The sequence below is a fragment of the Acartia tonsa genome, chromosome 12 (genome assembly GCF_053477335.1).
Source record: "Acartia tonsa isolate MP-2025a chromosome 12, ASM5347733v1, whole genome shotgun sequence".
NCBI classification, from domain to species: domain Eukaryota; kingdom Metazoa; phylum Arthropoda; class Copepoda; order Calanoida; family Acartiidae; genus Acartia; species Acartia tonsa.
Window position 1 is genome coordinate 10,960,275 of NC_137271.1, and position 19,976 is coordinate 10,980,250.

General features: G+C 30.4%; 1 protein-coding gene across 2 annotated transcripts in view; it reads right to left on the bottom strand.

The window, feature by feature from the left end:
* The window catches only part of LOC145333936 (uncharacterized), a 75,689-nt gene that overhangs the window by 44,965 nt on the left and 10,748 nt on the right, over window positions 1–19,976 (bottom strand). For both annotated transcript variants that reach the window (XM_080179193.1, XM_080179192.1), the window contains exons 4-11: window positions 16,272–16,358; window positions 11,393–11,427; window positions 10,834–10,896; window positions 9,491–9,574; window positions 5,933–6,011; window positions 3,570–3,612; window positions 2,662–2,720; window positions 388–462 (exon numbers count right to left, since the gene is read on the bottom strand). In XM_080179193.1, the coding sequence (XP_080035319.1) occupies window positions 388–462; window positions 2,662–2,720; window positions 3,570–3,612; window positions 5,933–6,011; window positions 9,491–9,574; window positions 10,834–10,896; window positions 11,393–11,427; window positions 16,272–16,358 (525 nt within the window). The remainder of the gene's footprint in view (window positions 1–387; window positions 463–2,661; window positions 2,721–3,569; window positions 3,613–5,932; window positions 6,012–9,490; window positions 9,575–10,833; window positions 10,897–11,392; window positions 11,428–16,271; window positions 16,359–19,976) is intronic.

Here is a 19,976-nt window from a genome sequence, read left to right on the forward strand (position 1 = left end):
ATTTTCTATAAATAGAAATCTTTTCCAAAATAATATTGCTTTATTAATAAAATTATCGATAATGTTGATAGAAGGCTTATAAGCGTTATTTATAAGACATATGAAAACATTTTTGTTCATGCTTTAGTGGTTTTTCCAGTATAGCTTCGAAACCAATTAATATTCACAGGATCATAACCAGTTCTCAGCCATACTGAAAAATCGTTAATAGCATCGAATTCCACGAATATTAAATCATATTACGGGACTAATACAACTAGTTTTTATGTACTTTATAAAGTTATGTTCGCAGATGGCTAAAACTGACCAATAAATAAGGTCAATATTAGCATTCTAAATTGACGACAAATTTTGCCCTGTCATTCCATATCCATTGTAGTTGCTTACCTTTATCCGCCCCTCCTTCTTAGCTCTGGTGAGGATAGCGCCAGCCCATACCAGGCTCATCCAGTATTTTGGGTGCTGAAACATTGAAAAATCCTTATAACAAAATAGCAGTATGTCTTTCTGTACCGAAAGATCTCGCTAACCGCTGAACTGTTATGGTTCTCCTTTACAGTGTAGCTTCTCATAGGTCTGGAAAGGTTTATAGTTATTCTGGGGAAGGGTAATCCCCATACTCCCAAGAGAAATCCCATAGAGGGACTTGACAAATATCTTAAAACCATTCTAAGACTTAAATCTGAAAATAAAATAGAACAAAAGCTCCACAAGAGTGACAAGACCTATGAGAAGCTTACCTAAAATAGATAATTCAATCGGATCAGTAGTTATTGAGATCTTAAGCTTTAGACAAAAGACATTACTATTTATATAATAGGATAAGAATTAATAATTTGGGAGGCTAAAAAACATTTTTAGAAGGTCGTCTGTGTGTAATAAATTTGAAAACTAATTAATCACAATTTTTTATTTCTTTTCCTATAATTGTATTACTGGATCTTTTTTTTCATTTAAATAGTTCTTAGTTTGTTAGTGCTTCGCTAAATAGGCTCAAAATTCCCATTGTTGAATTAAAAATCTTGAACGTTTTAAAGCTAATTTTTATGAATTAGGAAATATATCTGTCAAAAATTTGATTAAATTCTGATTATAGGAATTCAAATTTGATAGCTTACTGATAAAATTATTTTGAAATATTTTATTTGGAAAGGTTATTTTTTTTATTAATTTACACTTAGTTAATTCTGTTTCATATACTATAATACATGTATAAAAAAACAAGGACAGTTTTGTCCAATATTAAAGTTTTTTTTATAACAGTAAAGGTAAAACTTACAACAAAAAGTCGTATTTATATATATTGGTTTTAATTGTATATCCAACAACAAGGATGACAACATCCATAAAAGCGAAGCACTGAAACGGTAGGACAAACGGACATTAACACCTGTATAGTGTCTGAACTGAATAATCAGAATATAAAAGTATAAGAGTCGACGCAAAATTGTATGTAAATTTGCTCAAAAACTGTTTGATACGGGATAATGTTTCTGGACATACTTACATTTTTAGGACTTGATTATAGAGTTGCTTCGCTTATACTATTGTTCTTTGTTGTCACAGGAATCAATATACCAAAAATCAGATCAAACGGATAATTAGTTCACATAAAAATTTGCTTTTAAAAAAGTAGAAAAATCAACATGTTTAAAATGGACGTACGGACATTCTGGTAATGATTATAGAGTTGCTACGCTTTCTAAATCGTACCTAACTACTACAGGAATAATCATGCAAAATTTGAAATCGATAGGACAATTCTAACCTGCCTAAATTAACGAATAAAAGCGGACGGACGGACGTACGGACGGACCGACCCTAATTATAGAAAAGCTTCGCTTTTAAAAATGATTTTCTAAACTAAAGTTGAATTTGCTTACTTGTTTTTCATTAGTTTATGGCAGATTTAGATATTTTTTCAGGGTTTAATCTTTTGATATATAGTTACAGAAAAATTTATCTCCCCCCCCCCCCCCCCCTCTAAGAATATTCACATCTTTTAAATACGACATATGAATCACGCTCTAGTTTACGTAAACTATATATTCCGACAGACAAACCAACAGAATGACTTAAAGAGTAGCTTCGCTACAAAAAGTGTTTAAGATAGCTCTAAGATATTTTGATATTAGAAAGAAAATCTAATCTATCTATCTATCTAGAAAAAGAAAAGAAAAATAGTCGGCTAACCAAAACAAAATAATTGGAACTTTAACATCGTAGAAAATTCATTTTATATGAATTGATAAGATTTTTCTAAGTTTGTTAAGATCTTGTTAACCACTGAACCGAACAGGTTCTTAATTTTAGAGAAGTTCCTTGATAAAAAATTTATTTTAAAAATTTTGCATACTTAAATTCATTTACATAAATTGGTACATTTAATTTTCTTTCCCACCCCTCTTAGTTTGACCCTTTTTAATGAGGTAAATCAAAGGGATCTCAATGGATAAGACAAAGGTTAATAAATTGATGTACAGTGTACACCCTCAATAATGATAAACAAAATTAGATTAAAACTTTTATCACTCAACTTAATGAGCAAACCATTTAAAAGTCACTAAAGTCCCCAAAGTTGTAAAGCAAACTAATAAGAAAAATATATAAAAAAAACGAACAACCAGACAAACAATCATCCTGTTATTCAAAAGCCAGTACCTGAATACACTTCTCATCAAGAGCATCAATGATCTTTTGTTCATTCTCTGTTATTATACCTAAATTATAAAAAAAAATATTTAAAAAAACCAGAGATCTAAAGGGACAATAAAATTGATAATTTCCCGAATGATGATACACAAAATTATTTCTTATATAAATAGCCATTAGTAGTTGAAATGTTTGGACACTAAACCTAATGAACCAATTAATCAAAATTCAATATTAGTCATCAAAGTTATTGAAGCAACGAATTAAAAATATTATTATAAAACTTTGGGGACTAGTGGGGAATGTCCCCTTCCTCTCTGAATAAAAATACACAGTATTTACCAGACGTAATATTGTGCATGGCCTAAAAGACTACAGGCAAACAACCACGTCCTTGTTTATAAGTCCTAATTGTGCTGTTTAATAAGATTTGCTTTTTTAGAAGCCAAGGTTTATTTATTTTTAGTGTCTCTTGTTTGACAGAAATATTGCTGGCGCATGAGCTTTATTTTACTCTAAGACCGCTGGTATATCTAATTCCAACATAAAATTAATACCCAATAAGATAAGTAAGTAAATGAAATTATAAATTTATAATTCTAAAATAATAATTCTTATAACCAGTTATCAAATGCGATCCTTAAGTCAAAGTTACACAAATTACATTTTTTAGTAGTAATTAGATTCAACCTGTTTGTCTGTCAAGAGTGATTTAAAACAAAGTGCTGCCTTTTTCTTAATATTACTATTTAAATTAGGGATAACTGTTATATTTCCACCAAAGCAATTATTTACTCAAAATGCTGCACTTCTTAAGGAAATAATTGTCCAATTCAATGTTACTTAACTTTCACTTTTTGAAACTAAGAACGAGACTAGAATTTGAGCAGCTGTGCTGCAAAAATAAATGTACATACCAGCCTCTGTTAGATGTTGAAGAGTGGGAAATCTTTTCTTAACCTAAAATAAAAATAGTGTAAGTACTAATATCATATAATATATTAATAAAAGTCAGGGATCTTAAAGGATAAGAAAAAGGAAGATAAATTGATGCTCATCCCCAGATATAATTAATAAAATTATCACTTCTGAAGATTATAATTTTTTTGTTGCAAAGTTAGAACACTCTTATTTAACTTGCTCGCTTGATTTGCGCAATGGAATAGTATTGTAAACGTGGATGGAATGCTTTTGCCCAAAAACAGGCGCATCTTATTTCATAGACCTCCCAAAAATATGTAATTACTATGTTTTTTTTGTGAATAGATAAATCAACACTAATGTTTTTTAGTTGAAACAAATTTAGCTATTCCTATATATTTCTGGTGTTATTGAGTTATCAATAATTTATATCGACGTCACTTTCTTGTTAAAAAAAAAATACTTTCACTTGGAGCGAAGCTATTCTATAATTACAAATATCTGTGTGTCCGTTCGTCCACTAGTATTTAAGATAAAATGTGAGATTTCTTGATCAGATTATGTTGTCACAAAAAACTAAGTCCGTCAGCCTGTCGGTTATTCTAGGAAAAATATTGAATTTATATGGAAAAATTTTATTTTCTACAGAAGTTCTTTAATAAAGCTTTGATTTCTTAACATCTACTCCGTAATTTGAATTGTCCGTCTGTTTACAGGAGAGAGGGGACATTGGGCTGTTAATAACACTGATCCCTAATGTCTTATAATAACGTTTTCTTATTCTTTGGCTTACAAACTTCGGGACTTTTGTTGAATTTTTATTGGTTGGTTCATTTAGTTCAGTTTCCAAACGTTTTAATCACTAATTTTAATCTATAGAACTTAGAAGGGATAATTCTGTGTATCATTATTGGGGATGTACATCAAATTAACGGCGATTGTCTTATCCCTTTATATATGTCTGTTTGACTTTGCTTAGCTATTTATTATGTATGTTGTAAGTCATTCTGTTTTTCTCTGTAAATATTATAATATATGGCATTAGGTTAGACAAACATACCATAATATAATTATAAAGTGTGTCTCATAAATTAACGATTCTATAGGTTTAGATTTTCAGAAGTTAAGTTATTCTTTATGTCTGCTGAGTAAAATTAATAAAACTTCTAATATTTCTAACACATTCTAATAAAAAATTATCATATTCAAGATTATAAAACTTTGGGGACCAGTTTAGTTTACATTCCAATATTCCCTAATCACAGGTTAATTTCTGCGAATTCAATCGGTTCAGCGGTTGACGAGATCCTAACTGACTAACAGATAAACCATATTACTTTATATAATAGGATATTGCAAGATTTTAAAATATAATCAAAATTTTCTGAAAACGATTTTAACTAGTAAAATTACAATACACATCCTGTATTACCATAGTACATACATTAATCATGCACTACATACATTATAAAATGTCATATAGAGTAGGCTATAAAAGTTTTCCGGAATTTTAATGCATATAATAGATTTGAAATCTGCATAAAATTTTAAGGATTTTTTATAAAATTCGTTTTTTATATAATTCATTATTTAAAAGCGCAAATCCAATTTTAGTTAATAAATTTTGACCAATAGGATAGGTGGATTGGAAACTACCTGCGCTCTAATTGGTTGAATGATGTACGTCACTTAAGCTTCTCCAATCAGAGCGCAGATAGTTTTCAATCCACCAATCACAGATGTCAAAATTATTTAACTTAATTTGTATTTGCGCTTATAGATAAAGAATTATACAAAAAACGAATTTTATAAAAATTCCTTAAAATTTTATGCAGATTTCAAATCTATTATATTTATTAAAATTCCGGAAAACTTTTATAGCCTAATATAGAGTACAAAGTTTATCTTTACATATTTTGATACGTTTATTTGAATAACGAATATAATTACAATCTATCTATTAGTCTGTCTGTGAGTCGGTGTTTCTGTTTGTATGTTTTGTGTCTTTCTCACTGTATGTGTGTCTGTCTCTCGGTGCGTCTGTCTGTCTGTCTTTCTATCTGTCTATCTAAAGTCCACATAGAATGAATATCAAAAGATTATTTGTAAAACAGCATGTTTCATGCATTATACCAATCTTCAGTTACAATTATCTTTTAATACTAACAAAATAGCAAAAGCGTTTACAGATTTTTTCAATAGAATTTAGAGGATTATCTAAAAATTATAAATACAAATAATTTTTAAAAATCTATCTATCTACCTGGATGCTTGTCTTCCTGAGTGTCTGTACCAGCGCAACTATAAGGTATCTGGCCACTGTCTGTCTGTCTGTAAGTTTGTCTATCTATATATCTACCTGAATGCTTGTCATCCTGAGTGTCTGTACCAGCGCGACTATAAGGTATCTGGCCACTGTCCGTCTCATTAACCGTCCTCTAAAATATAATAATATTAAAGTTAATAATCGTTTAGTAGATAACCATTTGATTGCACGATCTTTGTCTTAAAGTCCTCACTGTGAATGGTTTCAAAGTTTTTTATCCAACGCATAAGATAACGTGGTTATAAAACTTTGGGTACGAGTACAATTTAAAGTCCAATGTCGCCTCCCTTCTTGAATTGGAATACAATCTAACATTTTACTAAAGTATCCTCAAATCTAAACCAGTGAGTGTTAAATTCGGCACATAATTATAAAGTGGAGTATTTCTAGGGAGGGAGGAGACATTGGACTGTAAATGATACTGGTAGTCTGGTACCCAAAGTTCTCTCATTAGTACTCCAAAACTTTGGGTACTAAATCTTGATTGTTTAATTGACAACTAGTATTGTCCAAACTGTTGGAGCCCTGAAGGGTTATGTAATTGTAAGATTATATATCAAAAGGAAGGGGGGGGGGGATTTGCACTGTCGTAATCTATAATACAAAGTAGCTGTGGTGTTTTTAAGCTATTTTCTTGGGGGATGGGACACCCCCAACCCCCCAAAAAAAACAAAAATCCCCCTCATTTTTTTCTTTTTAGGCAGTTAATTCAAAATGTTGTGGTTGCAGCACCAGAGGTACTTAATTTTGTTTTAAAATTACCTCTTGGGGCAAAGCCCCTAGAGGCTATTGGGCAAAGCCGATAGTCATAACATATAGTGATACATTTGTACGGAATTGATTACTCACAATCCTCACCAAATCTCAAGAGAGTCAGCTTGTTATATATTATGTGTTTGAACTTAGTCAACACAAAAATACAATTCATTTCTTTACATAAGAGATTTTTTTATGGATAACAGCAATTTTGATTGTTTTTTTCCCTAAAAGAAAGACTTTAAAACAGGAGTAAAACATTCAAAAATTTGGCATGGCAGTTGCTTTTATATGGGGTACAATATGTAACAGTGAAGAAACGGCGGCAAAAACGCTAGATCTAACCGTTTAAATAGGGTTTCTTTTAAATCTATTGTTGACTACATGACTACAATGACTACAAAAATGTATTTTTATCATAAAATATCCCAAAACCAATAAAAATATAAATATTGTCACTAAAAGCTATTAATTGTTCATTGTTTTTAATGTTTATTAACCTAATTCAATCTTTGAGGGTTATGACCGTGTTGCGTCTTATTTGTTACATAGTATGTACATATGTTGGCTCTGGGGATTTCAAGTAATTATTGTTATATACATGCTGTGTGAGCAAAAGAATAATAATCATTTCTCGCATCGTATTATAAACAGCTGTCCGCGGATATAAAATGTTCAATTATAAGATTAAAACCAGTTTTTTAGCCCTGAGATGCACGTGCTACAAAACTGGTTTTAATTTTATGATTGTACATTTGTATATTCGTAGAAAACTGGATATAATACAATGCTATACATAATTTTAATAAATATAAATTCTTCTTCTACGTTAAAAAATACCTCTAATTTATTTCAAGTGTTTTTTAATATCTCTAAAAAGTATAAAATAAACCTACTTACCAATAATATTCGTCACAAACACTTATTAATTTTTTAATTCTAAAATGAGCATTTGTTTATCTTTATAAAAGTTACAGGACCTATGGCTATGTGTGTGTCTGTCTGTACCAAAGGGTCTAGATAATCGCTGAACCGATATGGTTCTCCTTTACAATGTAGCTTCTCATAAGTCCTGGAAATGTTTATAAATATTTTGGGGGAGGTTACAGCTAGTTAGATATAGTAAAATAAATATATTGATGTTTTTTCTAACAGAGATCATGAATATTGTTTATTATTTGAGATTTTTTTCTTACTCACCCTGTATATATAACCAGAAACTATTTTCACAAACAATCCTGTGCAACAAAGTATGTTCATGTAAGTGGGTGTCTTTGTGCGTGATATAGGTGTGTGTGTGTGTGTGTGTGTGTGTGTGTGTGTGTGTGGGGGTGTATGTATGAAGTAGTAATATCACGTAATGTCAGAGAAGTTTAGTTTTGGTCTATAGTATGTTTTAGGCTATTTTGCGCTGGGGAAGTAGGTGGGGGTGGGGAAGTGTTTAATACAATATTTTAGGGGCAGTGGGTGACATCCCCAAGATTAAATATTTCCAAAAGATCCCCCCTTTCTTCCAAATTTGTTTTATACTTTTTAAAAGAACATGTCGTAACTTTTGTGATTTTAAAAAATTAGCTAGTCGGAGTTTTTAGTAAGTAGTAAAAGTAAAATGATCTATAGAATTTAGATATGCAATCGTTTTTTTTGTAGACCTCATATTTTTTTGAAATAATTTAAGTTGGTTTTAAGGTACTAAAACGCAACAAAAAAAGAAAAATTGCCATTATGAACAAAAATAGTAAAATCTTTAATTTGACACGCTATTTTTTTAAATTCTGTTGAGTAATTATTGAAAAAATCTATTTTGTTGAAGCCCGGTGAATTAAAACTTTGAATTTTGTTTGCTCATCACGAATGGGTTAAAACAAAATCACAAAAGTTAGGACATGTTCTTTTATAATAGGTTATGGGGAGTACATATAATATATTTGTGGAGTGTTTCCCTGACTCTAATGTTTAAACATATAGAGATGGTTCTGCCTAACAAAAAAAATCCTTTCTTTTCCAACTAATCTAAAATTTGACGATTTGATCCTGTTTTGACATTTAATTAAAAATTAACTACTATCCAGAAAGTATAAAAAAAACTTTTTTTTCATTAATTACATAGTTTTAATTTATGAAACAATTCGACAATTTACTCAAATATTTGTTAAATTTTCATGAGATTAAAGTAGTATGATTGTATAAAACTTTTAAAGCAAATAAGAATAGTTATTTCTCGTATCGTATTATAAACGGCTTTCCGCGGATATAGAGTGTACAATTATAAGATTAAAACTAGTTTTTTTAGCCCCGAGGTGCCGGAGGCACCGGCTAAAAAAACTGGTTTTAATCTTATGATTGTACATTTCTATATTCGTAGAAAACTGGATATAATACGATGCTAGACATAGTTTTTTCGTATGGATGAGAACCGTTTCCTATCCACCGGATTCGAATGAATACGAGAAAAAAGGTTATAGCATTACAAAACTATATATAATGGTAGACTTTATTTATTACTTAGTCTTTACAATTGTATTTAACTAGTGATTTTTAAACATTCAATGGCGAAGCTTTCGTGATTTTAGGGTGTGTCTGTAACGCTTTATAAATAGCTCAGATAGAAAATTAATAATATTAGAGTAGTCCCAGCTAATTCAAACCTTTTATGTATCATATAACAAAGATATTAAATTAGTCATCATGTAAAGTTTGAAACTGATAGGACAATTCTAATGTAATTATAACGACGACTAAAGCTTTCCGTAACATTAAGACGGATTGACCTTCAATAATTGCAGAAAGCTTCGTTTAAATTAAAAAAAAAACATATAAAAGTAAATCGTTTACCTTTCATCTTGTCCATGGAGACATGTAGAAATGAATAGGCAGGCTGAATCAGGCCATGGTATAGTCTTGTACTGACCCCACCATCTAGAAATATTATAATACAGGTATAGATATATAGACAGGTAGAATCTGGACATGGTATAGTCTTGTACTGACCCCACCATCTAGAAATATTATAATACAGGTATAGATATATAGACAGGTAGAATCTGGCCATGGTATAGTCTTGTACTGACCCCACCATCTAGAAATATTATAATACAGGTATAGATATATATACAGGTAGAATCTGGACATGGTATAGTCTTGTACTGACCCCACCATCTAGAAATATTATAATACAGGTATAGATATATAGACAGGTAGAATCTGGACATGGTATAGTCTTGTACTGACCCCACCATCTAGAAATATTATAATACAGGTATAGATATATATACAAGTAGAATCTGGCCATGGTATAGTCTTGTACTGACCCCACCATCTAGAAATATTATAATACAGGTATAGATATATAGACAGGTAGAATCTGGACATGGTATAGTCTTGTACTGACCCCACCATCTAGAAATATTATAATACAGGTATAGATATATATACAAGTAGAATCTGGCCATGGTATAGTCTTGTACTGACCCCACCATCTAGAAATATTATAATACAGGTATAGATATATATACAAGTAGAATCTGGCCATGGTATAGTCTTGTACTGACCCCACCATCTAGAAATATTATAATACAGGTATAGATATATAGACAGGTAGAATCTGGCCATGGTATAGTCTTGTACTGACCCCACCATCTAGAAATATTATAATACAGGTATAGATATATAGACAGGTAGAATCTGGACATGGTATAGTCTTGTACTGACCCCACCGTCTAGAAATATTATAATACAGGTATGGATATATAGACAGGTAGAATCTGGCCATGGTCTTGTACTGACCCCACCATCTAGAGCTGTGGTTCTCCCAAATTTACAGACAAAGTTTTGGGGGACCATCGTTCTAGATGTCCCAAAGACCATACTAATGACGAAAAAAACATTGAACATTTTTTTGAATTAATGGAAGATGTGAAAACTAGATGTCTTTTTCCAATAAGGCTTTATCATATCAAATAGTTACACTCAATAGAACGACTTAAAATTATACTGGCCACAAAAATTGTGAATTTCAGCAGTTTTGCGACAATTTTTTTTATAATTTTGTTTGGACTTAAACATTTATAAACTAAATTTTCAGTTCTGACGATCTACTTGTTAATTTTCGTTTGTCCTTACGTTTGAGAGCTTCGCTTTTATTGATGTTGTCATCCTTGTTATGATATAAAGCTGACCTGTTGATAACAATAGAAACATAGAAACCAAGCACAAAAGTCACCGGGATTAGATCAGAAAACCTGTAAAAAATATAATTATACTATAGATTTTGTACTAATCGAAATATCATGTCTTTTTTTATTTGTAACAAACTGAATATTTGTTAAAATAAAACAATGAAACACTGTGTATTGGACTTATCAAATTAAAATAACATCTTTTATTAAACTTGTGTTGATCACTCTATGTTATATTATATAATAAAAACTAGTAAGGTTTGTTTTGTTTGTCTGTCAGGATATCGCCATCCACTGAACCGTTAGGGTAGGTATGGGTAGGTTTTAGGCTATTTTGTTTCAAAATTAAAGTCATTGGTGGTTGTTGGCAAATTTTTTAGATCTTTAAATTATATCTCTACGAGAGAGCATAAGGGGAAAAATATATGTACATATATGCATTTTTATTAAACTAAACTAAAATAACTAAATACTTCAAAGTACGTTAAAATGTGCAGAAATGCACTAAATTAATAAAATATTTCAACAAATTGCAAATATAATGATAAAATATTAATACCTTTGACAATAAATGGCAATGTCTTCAAATATTTCCTAAATATAAATAATAAAATTAGTAATTTTAAAAATAACAAGAAATATTTCCAAATTTAGCAATCGATATAAAAATAATTGGATGTTGTACCATATTTTCAGTTACTCTGATAAAGTGATGCTCGCAACTGGCTAAAATAACGATACCCTCCATCCACCTCCTTTACATCATCCTCTCCCCCCCCCCCCTACTAGATGAACGAACTTGCCAATAAATAAGGTTCATATTAGCAATCAAAATTGACTAGAAATTTTCCCCTGTCAATATATCCACGTATTCTATATCCATTGCAACAGGACAGGGACGCATTTTTTGAGGATATAGATTTCTTTCTGAAACCTAAGGGATAGCAGATAAATAAAGAATATGAAATAACATCGTATTTTAGACAGCTTTCCAAGGATATTAAAATGAAAAATTATAAGATTTAAACCAGTTTTGTTAGCCAGTGGGGCCGAAGTCACGGGCTAACAAAGCTGGTATTAATTTAATTTTAAATTTTTTTTTTAAACCGTTGAAAACTGTCTGGAACACGATTCTATATATGATTTTTCAGTATGTTTAAGAATCGGCCAGCGGATATTAATACTATAAGAAACTTAATCTCCTACAATTAATATTATTGGTGGAAAAGTTTTGACACTCCTATTTTGTACCAACCAATCAAGATTTAATAAAAAGTACCCAAAGTTCCTAAGGCAATAAATAGTCCACTGTTGCGTGGCCAGATAAAAAAAGTTTATTTTAGTGTTAGGCAAAAATGACTTTGCAATTGTATCAGTAATTAGGTCTAGTAACACCCTTTGCTAATTTTAAGTTCAATTTTTATCCCCTAGGATTTACCGAACAATCATGACAAGAAAAGCAAATATTATTGATTGAAAATTTTGAACAAGTTTGCATTTATAAAGTTCTTCATAAAACCAAAAAACCATAAAAGGGAGTTAATCAATGGGCATTTTTATCAGTTGCTTTGCTAATGTCAGCCTTAAATAAATCTTATATAGAGTGGTTTTATGAAAGACTTCATTAAAGCAAAGTTGTAAAGAATTAAAAATTATGAATATTTGCTTTTCTTGTCATGATTGTTCGGTAACTCCTGGGGGATGAAAATTGAACTTAAAATTTTCGACACAACCCAATCTTTCCCGATTTTGTATAATTTTTGAGGAACACGATTCCAGTGACGTCATATTTTTCTTTCCCAAAAAAGGGAAGGGGGGAAGAAAAAAGAGATGGGAGAAAAGGGGGTTTTCCCCATCTCTTTTGAAGAGATTTTCTTCCCCCCTTCCCTTTTTCGGGTAAGAAAAATATGACGTCACTGGAATCGTGTTCCTCAAAAATTATACAAAATCGGGAAAGATTGGGTTGTGTCAAAATTTCAAACCTAATTTTCTCAAAAATTAGATTTAGTTGGATTTTAAAATTAGCAAAGGGTGTTACTAGACCTACTTACTTATACAATTGCAAAGTCATTTTTGCCTAACACTAAAATAAACTTTTTTCATCTGGCCATGCAACAGTGAGTCAATAGGGATAAGACAATGAAAGAAATTCCGGTTTTCTTTTCTTGCAGGGATTAAAACATGTACTATTAAAACAATTATTTAAATTTTGTGACAAAAATCCACTTATTATATCTAAAATGTTGTGGAAAAATTTGTCTAGTAAGGCTTATTTAGTAGTGATATTTAATCTGAAATAAAATAGTACAAAAATTTACAAAACGTTGTAATAAAATTTAACCTAAACGTACTAGGAATAACCATCTTCAAAGTTCAAAGGATAATTCTACCGTATGAAAATTTAATGTAAAGATAGATAAAATCAACATCTTAATACCATGTTTAATAGTTATTTATTGCATTGTATTATACAGCTCTCGCGGAAATTAAAATGAATAATTATAAGGTTAAAACCAGTTTTGTTAGCCTGGTAAAATTTTATGATTTTTATTTTAATATTCGTAGAAAATTGTCTGTAATACGATGATATAAATGATTTTTCAGTATGGCTGAGAATTGGTTCTAATCCAGCGGATCTTAATCGGTTTCGACCACATACTGTAAAATATTGATACGGACTAACACAAAATAAAGAAAATCTTTCCTTTTTAAATAATTGCAGATATTTTTTAGAAAACCTATTTTTATCTTATCATATAATAATAACATTAATACATTCCATGTAAAAAATAAAATTTTTTAGAGTGACTACAAACTATTAAATCTTGGAACGAGAATTTTTTTCTTCTTGACAAAATTAGAGTTCCCTTATACCTAAGTAACATGATGTCTTCTGTCTGTCTTTATGTCTACAAGGGCTGAAGCGATATTTCCACAATTTTTAGGAAAACTATTCACTGGGTAGGTGAAGTTTTTTAGGCTATTTTGGAGATATAGCTCTGAGTGAAAACTCCCACCCCCCTATAAAAAAAGAAGAAACAGTTGGCAGGTAATGTTATCAAACTAAAGAATATTAAATTTTAAGTAAAATTTTGATAATCTAGGAATTTAATTTTAAAATTTATTAACAAACATAAAAGATATAGTTCTTTTTCTTAATTTACTGTAACGGAGTGCCATAGTAACGTACGGACTCACATTAAGAATTACCCTAGTTGTAGAATACCTTCGAATTAATTAGCTACTGTATCCTCAATGTGTAGTAAGAGATATAAGTTTTCCGGAATTTTAATGTAGGGAGTAGATTTGAAATCTGCATCAAATTTTAAGGATTTTTTATAAAATTCGTTTTTTGTATAATTCTTTATCTAAAAGCGGAAATACAAATTAAGTTAATTAATTTTGGCATCTGTGATTGGTGGATTTAAAAAATCTGCGCTCTGATTGGATGTCGTACATCATTCAACCAATTAGAGCACAGGTAGTTTAAAATCCACCTATCCTATTGGTCAAAATTAATTAACTTAAAATGTATTTTCGCTTTTAGATAAAGAATTTTACAAAAAACGAATTTTATAAAAAAAAATCCTTAAAATTTGATGCAGATTTCAAATCTACTCCCTACATTAAAATTCCGGAAAACTTATATCTCTTAATGTGTAGTATGCATGAAAGTACATTGATATTTAAACTTTTTTATTGAATATATCAGCATTCTATAGTTATTTAATCTAACATTAAACATCTAAGTAAGCATTCCTGGAAATATAATATACATATACATTTTTAAAAGCGAAGCTTTTCTATAATTAGGGTCGGTCCGTCCGTACGTCCGTCCGTCACAGAGAGTTAGCTCTTTTCGTTAATTTAAACAGGTTAGAATTGTCCTTGCGATTTCAAATTTTGTATGGTGATTCCTTTGGTAGTTAGGTACGATTTAGAAAGCGTAGCAACTCTATAATCATTACCAAAATGTCCGTACGTCCATTTTAAACATGTCGATTTTTTAAAACTTTTTTAACAACAAATTTTTATGTGATCTAATCATCGGATTGATCTGAATTTTGGTATATTGATTCCTGGGACAACAAAGTATAATGTAATAAGCGAAGCAACTCTATAATCAAGTCCTGAAAATGTAAGTATGTCCATAAACATTATCCTGTATCAAGCAGTTTTTCAACAAATTTACTTACAATTTTGCTTTGACTCTTATACATTTATATTATGATTATTCAGTTCTGACACTATACAAGTGTTAATGTCCGTTTGTCCTACCGTTTCAGTTCTTCGCTTTTATGGATGTTATCATCCTTGTTATTCTATCTATTGGATATAGAATAAATGTGGATATCATGACAGGGGAAAAATTGTTGCTAAAATTGACATCACTTTTTGGTCATTTCGTTCATCCAGTAGAAGGGGAGGGATAAAGGGGGTGAATGGGGGTATTGTTATTTTACACTACAAGATTAACTTCAGTAGAGAACATGAAATCTGGTGTAAGATCCAAGTAATTTTATATCCATAAATACGGTATCTTTATTCTTTATTTTTATTGAGGGAGAGTACAATGATAGATAATTAAATCCGTATCCCTATCTTCCCTCTAATATCTATGTGTGACTAGATTCATAAGAATTGAAGAATATTATTATAATTTTTATTGTTCTATCCCTACTCTCCCTTTTTATAATCAACAAGGATGACAACATCTATAAAAGCGAGAGCACTGAAACGGAAGGACAAACGGACATTAACACTTGTATAGTGTCAGGACTGAATAATCATAATATAAATGTATAAGAGTCAAAGCAAAATTGTAAGTAAATTTGTTGCAAAACTGCTTGATACAGGATAATGTTTTTGGACATACTTACATTTTCAGGACTTGAATATAGAGTTGCATCACTTATTACATATACTTTGTTGTCCCATGAATCAATAGATCACATAAAAATTTGTTGTTAAAAAAGTAAAAAAATCAACATGTTTAAAATGGACGTACGGACATTTTTGTGCTGATTATAGAGTTGCTACGCTTTCTAAATCGTACCCAACTATCAAAGGAATCACCATGCAAAATTTGAAATCGATAGGACAATTCTAACATGCCTAAATTAACGAAAAGAGCTATCCGTTACGGACGGACGTACGGACGGACCGACCCTAATTATAGAAAAGCTTCGCTTTTAATAACATCAAAGGTTGATGGGGGTGAAACCTTAAAAATTTTGATTTAAAAAATTTCATCCCCTCCCCCTTTTTGACATTTATTACAAAAAATGTGATTTTTATCCACTAAAAATTTACCCCCCTTCCCCCCCTTAATTTTTATTTTAGACATGGGATTTATTCTCTAATGAAATCCCCCCCCCCCCCTCTTAAAAAAGAACGTGAAAGTGCTTGGTAAACTGCGGTATTTAAAAACTACTAACCTTTTGTTTTTCATTGATACAAAATCTGTAAATGCAGGAGAGAGCGAAATACAGAACAGTGTACACTATCAGGTTCGGTAGCACCAACTAAAATTATAATATGGGTAATTATAGAGTTGCTACTCTTCTAAATCATCATATATAATTAAGTGTACACTATCAGGTTCGGTAGCACCAACTAAAATTATAATATGGGTAATTATAAAGTTGCTACTCTTCTAAATAATCAAATATAATTAAGTATACACTATCAGGTTCGGTAGCACCAACTAACATTATAATATGGGTAATTATAAAGTTGCTACTCTTCTAAATAATCAAATATAATTAAGTATACACTATCAGGTTCGGTAGCACCAACTAAAATATTAATATGGGTAATTATAAAGTTGCTACTCTTCTAAATAATCATTTATAATTAAGTATACACTATCAGGTTTGGTAGCACCAACTAACATTATAATATGGGTAATTATACAGTTGCTACTCTTCTAAATCATCATATATAATTAAGTGTACACTATCAGGTTCGGTAGCACCAACTAAAATTATTATATGGGTAATTATAGAGTTGCTAATTTTCTAAATAATAATATATAATTAAGTGTACACTATCAGGTTCGGTAGCACCAACTAAAATTATAATATGGGTAATTATACAGTTGCTACGCTTCTCAAAATCTGAACATACTAGCGGATACGCCCCTTGATGGGTGTGTGGGGGTTGAATTCGACCATCCCCTATTTTAAGAAATATTTTTTTTTGAAGGGGGGGGGAAGGGTTTATTTTTTTCTTATTTCTCTTGGAGCGTGGCGGTACCCTCCCCAAAAACAGTAATAAACCTTCCCAGGACCTATGAGAAACTACCATATAAAGAAGAACCATATCGGTTCAGCGGTTAGCAAGATCCTGTTACTGTATTATAAGGATGAGGATAATATAAAGTATACTTGTCCGAATTAGTTGTACTTTAAAAATATAATATGGTAAAGTATTTATTACTTCGCCCCTAGCCTCTAATTTAATTCATTTGGCTTTAAAACTATAACAATAAGTAAACAAAATATAGTATTTTTCTGTTAATATTATTAAAATTACTCGAGTGTTTTATGTTCAATATTGATAAAATGATCAATGGACTAATTGTATAACATAAATTAGAACTTATCATTTGATTTTTGTTACAAACTATTTAATATTATAATATTATTTTATATAGAAGTAACAGGATATCTTTCTGTGTTTGAAAATATATCTTGCTAGATACTGAACCGATATGGTTCTTCTTTTTTACAAGGAAACTTCCAGAAAAGGTCTCTACCTGTTTTTCGAGAGGGTACATCCAGCCTATAAAGAAAATTCGCCAACCCCAACTACTTATTTCCAGGGATAAGGGATAGGAAACCTGGCCATTAATTAGGTCCTGGCCTAGATTCTAAAGGGATATTGCAACTATTACAAATTCCTATTAAACTGGCGGACGCTCCCAAGTAGCTATCGCTCTAAACCAATAAGAATCGGCCTGTTTTTAAACAACCAATCACCAATTGGCGGAAATTTTAAAAGCAGACAATTCTAGAAAAAATAATGATTTTGTCTGCTACTAAAAAATAAATATAAATGGTGTTAGATCACATTAGCTTAATTATTAAATCTGCTTAGAGTTAAACATTAAAAAAGGGCCATATAGAAAAAACAAAAATAACGGGATTATTTTTTGGAAAGAAGGTAGCTACAAATTTTCATTTGGTAGTTTATAAATTAGATGTTGTATTTTGAATTTTAAAAATTTAATACGGAATTGATACAACACCTTAACCCTAATATATGTACAATACAACACAGTACAAATCTATCACTACATAATAGTATCCAAAGAACTTGATAGAATGTTACCCAAGTGCATATTAATTTATTTATTTTGAATTTTAATTAGCAATAAAATTTTCAAATAAAATTTTTACTCATTAATAAAAATGCAAATAATACAAACTAAAATCTGTCTGAGGGAAACCCAACGATAGCTTTCTGACAGTTCAAATTACCAAAGTAAAAGATAAAAAAATTTTGGGAGAGAAAAAAACTTCATTTTAACAAAAGCCATTAATATATAGGTTTATAAAAAGTTATGTTTTTGACTTTAAACTAGCTACCTGAATTTGATTCTATACTTTATCTACACACACACACACAGCTTTTTTATTAGCGTTTTATACGAACCACTGCGCCATCCCAAAACTGGTTTATTATGCTAGAAATAGGCCTAGGCTTGAAATAGGCCTGAAATAATATTTTCCTACGTTTCCCATCCCTTATCCCTGCTTATTTCCCATAAGTGCCCCTAGTGGCATAAATATGATAGCAAATTTTTAACTTTGTATTTATCTATATTGTTATCATTTCTTTTAAAACAGCTTAACTTTTCAATTATCCATGCTTTGAGTATCAGGAAGGGAAAGGACAATGACAGATAATTCAATATTCCCTTTAAAATTGGTTTAATTTTTTCAACATGTCTATGCTTTACATAGGCGCAACTATAAATTATTTCATAAAAGTTGTCATTACCTTTTTATTTTTAGCGGATTTTTAGAATACCAAAGAAATTTTTGAAACAGACAAATTTATGGACCATTGTCCTATGACTATATTCCTGATTATAAGTCTGCTGACATAATTTGTTTTTATACCAGAGATTAGTATTTAGAATAAGTTTCTCGCAAGGAAAAAAATAGTATTTAAGATAAAATGTAAGTTTTTTTTGGGCTAAAATTTGACTGTTTTTTCATTAAATCATCAGATGTACTAATATAAAAAAAACTTTTTTGTATAAACTATTTTCCAGTATGACATAACCATGGATTAGAACCGGTTCTTGGCTTTACTGAAAAATCATATATAGCATCATATTACTGACAAATTTTCACGAATTGAAAAATTAAAATCTTAAACTTAACATGAGTTTTGTTAGCTTGGATCTTCAGCATTTTGGGGCTCACAAAACTGGGTTTAATTAATCATTTAAATATCCGTGGAAAGCTGTTTATAAAAACGATGCAATAAATAACCTTGTATTACTTTACTACAGATTACTTCTGTAACTTCCAGGTTATTGAAAAAAATTTAGTTTTTGTCTGTATATGTTGTAACCCTTTACACCCTATGTGATCAATCTAATTGAAATATTTTAAAATTCCTTTTACGCAGACGCATATTCAAAGAGTAAATAGGAAAAGATAAATAACATACAAAGAAAGTGTCCAGGAAAAAATAAAATAGTCTTTAGTATGGCTTCGAAACCAATTGATATCCGCTGAATTAGAACAGGTCCTCAAACATACTGAAAAATCATTTAAAGAATCATATTACAGACAATTTTACAATAATATGAGGATTTTTTTTTAAGTTTGAGGGGGTTAAACAACTGTCTAACCCAACATTGGACAAGTATTAATTATGTTTTTAAAAGCGAAGCTTTTCTATAATTAGGGTCGGTCCGTCCATACGTCCGTCCGTCCGTCCGTAACAGATAGCTTTTTTCGTTAATTTAGACATGTTAGAATTGTCCTATCGATTTCAAATTTTGCATGGTGATTCCTTTAGTAGTTAGGTACGATTTAGAAAGCGTCGCAACTCTATAATCATTACCAAAATGTCCGTACGTTCATTTGAAACATGTTGATTTTTTTACTTTTTTAAATAGC